Here is a 5855-nt window from a genome sequence, read left to right as displayed (position 1 = left end):
GACAAAACATTCTGATTACACTCCCCCCAGCAAAAAGAAATATAACACAATCCTCCCCCATATCTGACCTCCATCCCCTCCCTGATCATTTTCATACAGTCCCTCACTGAAATCAAATACATACTGTGCGGTAATTCTAGGAGCTGTGCAGGCAGGCAGGTTTGCAGTTACAAATATAAATAATAAATGCTCTCTTTCTGTATTAGAGATGACAATGGAGAGCTGGTAAATACATTATCCCATTTCTCCCCAGTAAAACCACACTCAGGCTACATTAAGACTGCGCAGTGTCCACTTTATCATGTTTAACACTGAAGCAATAGGAGGAACGATTTGAATGTCAATCATCCCGCCTGTATGCAATGACAGTAACGTGCTTAATCAATTACAGCCAAAACCTGACTGATGATTCAAAATCGAGAAAATCTGAAGAACAAATACATAATAGTTGTTGAATACAGGTTTAACTTGCTCCTTCGCAACTTACAGCTTGTCACGCAAACACACCAGAGCTTACTTCCATTCAACGCTCGTCGTTGCTTTTCTTTTCCCCTTTTTGCCAAAAAATAAACTCTCTTGTCCCCAAAAGGACTGCTATTATTGGTGTTAAATGCCACTTGTTTAGAAGTCATGATTTTAGCTGCCATTCGGACATTATTCCAGTAGATGGCAATGTGCTCCCACCAAACCACCCTGTTGTTCACTGAGTGGTTTTGTGCCATTTAGTATGTGTGAATGTGGACCTGCTCTCCCCTCCACTGCTCTGCTGTAGTGTTAATAAACCAATATATACTAGAATGTGACTATATCTGAACAAACTCTGTGTTTACCGTAGATGCAGTCACATTGTCACAGCTTTGTCTTGTGTGACACATTCCTGTTATTGGCAGTATTGTTAAGGGAACAGTTTGTGACACTGTGCTGAATTCATGGGATAGATGATTAATAAACCATAATGATTTGTAATGAACTCACCATCCACCTCACTCCTTTGTCTAAAACTAGTGATGCAACTTGCGGTCCAACTTCTGTAAGAACCTCAGATGGCCGCGGCAAGGTGGGAGGAATATTCATGGTTCTCGAGAAGATAACAGAAGAGCGGAGAGAGGGAGAGAATGAGTGAGAGAAGAGAGCCAGGCCTGCGCGTCTGTGGGAGGGGAAGGGGGCTCGTGGAGAGGAAAATCAAACCCACCCGGAGCTCTTCATACGTCAGCGTTCGCATCACAGATGTTCCCACAGACACTCAGTGTGGGTTGTGGGCCGAGGCGTGTGGAGAGCCAGTATGGCTTCAATTGGCTTGTTTTTTTGGACTCGGTGCGCCCATTATAATATGTAGGCCTGCTGTGTGCGTAAATGGAGACTGCAGTGATATTTAAAAGTATTCCTCTGAGTAGGAGCTGGGCTCCAGTTAAATGAAATAGCTGCGTGATGTTGGCAAGTGCAGTGGCTTTGATGACACTTTACGCATATTCATGAATATTTTATGGGACATAAAATGCTTTGCTTCTTCGGATCCACCGCACGTGTTACTGTCAGGCCTTACTGGTTCTCATCAGAAATGTTTTAAACTGTTGAATAAGGTAAAAAAAAAAAAAGTGTACATCCCCTCAGATATGGGTTTCTTGATAAAAAAAAAAAAAGTCACAGGAAAGGAGAAGTTGTGTGGGCGGGTTTTGTTCTGTTTCCACGTCCAAAAATAGGGGAGTTGTTATTGATGGAAATTAGACTTAAATCTTAAATACGCGTGAGATGAAAGGAGGTTAAAACCTTCCTCTCCAAAACAGCTTGAGGTGAGAGTGCGCACGATAACCGCAACCGTCGCTACTGGGCTCGTCTGAAGTGGTTTTCGTGAGTACTGAGAGAGAGAGAGAGACTTTTGTCAGTCCAGACAGGCTTTTTTGTTCAGTTGTACGTCACAAACTGCTTTTACAGGACAAAAAAATCCCCCTGCGCTTTTCCTGACACCAGCTTGTGTACAATGCCAATGGCCACCAAAGCACTAAATGCTTTCAACAAACTCCACATGGTCCCCTTATTCCGTCTGGTTTGTCCCTCCGTCACTCCCCCAACTCACATTAGCATTATCACTGCTTGTGCGCTCAGTGACCCCTGGTTAATAGTGCAAGTGCTTACTGACACAGGGGGTGGGGGGACTCTGGTGCCGCGAATATTTGGCCTCTGATGTGTCCCACCAGAATGTTATACTTGGCAACGCGCACATCTCCATCCATCCACACAGATGCTCCCGCGCGCTCCGGACGCCCACTCGCGCCCACTGCTCTGCCAAGCGGCGTGGCATCTTGAGTCGCCCCCGACATTCCTGAAGCCACTGTCACTTCCCTTCGTGTGCAATCTTTCAATTACACTGACACTCCAAATATGTCTTCAAGACTTTGACGTGTGAGTGGCACCGACAGATTGCACCCGGGCGGATTTAGGAATGTGGGTTAAGTTTATAACAACCGTCGTATCACAGGTCGTTTCATGATCGCAAGCATCGTATTTATGAAATTTTTATCTACTTCCTGGTGTCATTAGACCGACTTCTATCCGGCTATCTGATAACAAGGCTGCACTTTGCTCCGTTCGTGCGGCAAGTTGAACTAAAGTTGCATAATAAGGAAAGGAAATTCCACCACCCTCACGAAGCTCACAGACCTTATCGATACAACAGAAGGAGGGATTGAAATGAAACGAGTTTACGTTACCTGGGCGGGGGTTCCCAGAAATCCTCCCATGTGATGAAGTATTCACCAACATGCCCGTATATGGACACGCCTGTGCGTAATTTGGAAAAGCCTACGTACGCAGGCTACGCTCCATGCGTAAAAACACTGAAACCAGAATGTGCTTGTGTAAGAGTTCCTCACTAAGAGCTACAGCGAATATTATTGTTACAACATGGTAGGAAATAAACCTCGCTTACCTCCCCCACTTACTTACTAGTTCATGTATGTTGTATAAGTTCGACCATACGGTCTTAAGTGATATATAAATCAAACACTCCAATCCAATTTCGGTTTCATTTTAAGACACTTTACTTAAATACACATCACAAATAAAAAAGACAGTGTAAACATTGGACATCATTAGTTTGTCTGGATCAACCGGACAAACAAAATAATTTACACAAAGAATAAATGCAGCATTGCATGACAATATCAGTTGCAAAAAAAAGTACAAAGAAATACAATAATCATTCCCAATTTTCTACCATTAGTAAACGCAACTTCTGGGCCTGTGCCCGCTGTGTTGCTCAGTGTCTGCTCAGTCTGGATGCTGCCCTGGTGTTTAGGGTTGAATGGTCCTCTGAGCGATGTCCAGCATCCGGAAGTACCATTTTTATCAGTCTTTTCACCCTAAATAGCCTAAAGAGTTGTCTACACTTAGCCCTCGGCCCTGCGTTGCTGTCAAGGCTGACAGCACATCAGCCGGTATCCCAGTGCTGCGCATGCAGAACATGACTCCAGTGTTATTACTTTTCAGTCAGTTATGTAGTCTCTGTTGTTTAAAACGCCTCCATCTTGCTTGTGAGCATCAGCTGACAGCCGCTGCTCACATGTGTCAGGACTTTCTGTTTGAGCTGGGCGACCTGATCGCGGAGCACCGATGCGGTGTTGGAGAGCCCCACGTTGTCGCTCTTCAGAACTTTCACCTTGTCCTCCAGCCGGGCGATGCGCTCCAGCTTGCGCCTCCGGCATTTGGTCGCGGCTAGCCGATTCCTCAGCCTCTTGCGCTCCGCCTTGATCCTCTCCTGGGTCTCCAGGTCGATCGGGGACATTGGGGGCGAGCCGTCGCTGCTGAGGAGGTCAGGCACGGTCTGGGGTTCCTCTTTCAGAGCCACGAGCCGCTGCGGATGGAGCCCGGAGCCCGGGAGAGCGTGCGGGAACGGGTGCGTGCCGTGCGTCGAGGTCTGCGGGTGGCTCTGCTGGTGCGGCGGCAGGTAGCTGATGGTGGCTGTGGGGTAGCTGGATGCGGAAGAGAGGCTCGTGTTCGGGCAGTAGGCGTTCAGTGTCGTGTAGATGGGAGGCTCGGCCTGCAAGGTGGAGCCGAAGACACTAGAGGCCGCCGCCGAGCACGTCGTAACTCCACCGGCTCCGATGGACACGTTTGGAGGGGGCATCTGGTTCATCTTGTGCAGCTCGTCCAGGGCTTTGACAAAACCCTCGGCGAAGCCCTCCTGCTCATCGGTGATGCCCCGGTTGTAGAAGTACTGTCCCGGGGTGGGAGTGGTGATCACACCGTTACTGTTTTGGATGATGAGCCTCTCTAGCTCTGGGGATGCGAGCTTCAGGGACCCCACGTCTTGATGCCCCCCTTGGTACGGATCTGTCTCGGCTCTCAGCTGCGATTTCAGGTTGCGATATGGCTCTGGGAAGTTCAAATTCATATTCTGCTTTAGCAGCTTGTAGTCGTGCATGGCTGCCTCTGAGTGGCCGTAAGCGGACAGAAAAGAGTCGTCATGATAAAAAGGCTGTTCCATCTTTGTAGACATAAAGTCGTAGGGAAAAGTAAGCTTACCAGCTGCTTATAGAAACACAGTCTGTCTCTGTTAATCAACAAATGTCAGAGTCAGCAGAGAGCATGCATCAATTCAGGCACACGTCGTCTCTCTTAGCTGTGTCCCGAATTAAAAATCACTCCAAAAGAGAAAGAGTGAAAGTAGAAGATCCGACAAAAACTGTTGCAGCTCAGAGTTGGCTGCTTAAAGTCTTTTCCAGTGTCCGGTTGCTGTTTTCTTTGCGATTCCGTGAAGGAAAAGTTGAAGTCGGAACTCCTGTCAGTTGACGTGCTGCTGTCGGTGCTCGTAGAGGTGTGTTCAGACGGGTCAATACGTGCCTTTTTATATAGGCATACACACACGCTTGCTGCCAAGACTGCGCCGCGCTGTGATTGGTCGAGCAGCTCCGTCGCCACGCCCAGCAGGTGCGACGTCAAGTGACGCTAATGCCGGGAAGAGGCGACTGTAAACAAGCCTGTAGGCAAGAGAGCGCACCGAGGAGGGACGGCAGCGGAGCCCGGCGTCAGAAACAGAGGAGCCCACGTTATTTACTTATTACTTATTTATTTATAGATTGAATAAGCGTTTGTTGCATAAGCGAAAAGGTGAGATTACTTATTAAGACCAAGCGAGTGCTCTTAATGTATCCGCCTGTGTTGTTAGATTGTAACAAGAAAATAAAGACCCATTATTTGTGGGAGTTATTCTAATGCTGCATCAAATGCGGGTCAGCACATCTACAGCTTGATCATCCATTAGATGTAAAATTATAGCCTATATTAACCTATACTGTGCTGTTTATTATGATCCATCCTGTGGAGGAAGTCCTCAGGCCTTATATGGGCATGATGACGCACCAGTTCCTCTCAGGGAGAACCGGGAAGCCACGCCCACACGGGCCTTATTCCAGCAGCAGTCCTGCTCCTCTATAAACCCCATCCATGGGCCTGTTAGCAGGGGACTTTCTGCCACAGCAGGGAGGGAGAGGGAGCATCCATCTGTCCCAACTCACCACTAAAACAATCCGAGCTAGAAAGTGTCCCGATCTAAGTCACTGATTTACTTTAAAGTCTGGTTTATTAAGATGACAGGCTGTCTCAGTGTTTAATGATGCCCCAAAGTACACCAGTGACCCACACCACTGACGCAGAACACCATGTCTGTGAGCAAACACTTCCTCCTTCAGTGTCCTGACAGGTTTGTGAGGTACTGCTGATGTTGGGCAAGCTGCACGAAATAACCCTGCTTTGATCCTGAATGGGAAACTCTGTCCAACATGAGCCTAACCCAGCCAATTATCTCAAGCAGGAAGATTCATTCTCAGTAATTAAGCCTTTTGATCTATAAGACCTGT

At 47.5% G+C, this 5855-nt stretch overlaps 1 protein-coding gene across 1 annotated transcript; it reads right to left on the bottom strand.

Annotated features, from left to right (window-relative positions):
- Window positions 1-3020: 3020 nt before the first annotated feature.
- Window positions 3021-4816, bottom strand: junbb (JunB proto-oncogene, AP-1 transcription factor subunit b). The gene has a single exon (XM_070847953.1). It carries the CDS (start codon window positions 4493-4495, stop codon window positions 3509-3511), a length of 987 nt encoding a protein of 328 aa, XP_070704054.1. The 5' UTR covers window positions 4496-4816; the 3' UTR covers window positions 3021-3508.
- Between the last annotated feature and the right edge of the window lie 1039 nt (window positions 4817-5855).

This window comes from Pempheris klunzingeri, chromosome 17, assembly GCF_042242105.1.
Source record: "Pempheris klunzingeri isolate RE-2024b chromosome 17, fPemKlu1.hap1, whole genome shotgun sequence".
Taxonomy (NCBI): domain Eukaryota; kingdom Metazoa; phylum Chordata; class Actinopteri; order Acropomatiformes; family Pempheridae; genus Pempheris; species Pempheris klunzingeri.
Note: the sequence above shows the minus strand (reverse complement) of the source record. Positions and strands in the feature narration are given on the sequence as shown.

What these genes read in the sequence shown, in the direction of transcription:
- junbb (XM_070847953.1), bottom strand. Translation starts at nt 4,495, where the DNA reads ATGTCTACAAAGATGGAACAGCCTTTTTATCATGACGACTCTTTTCTG.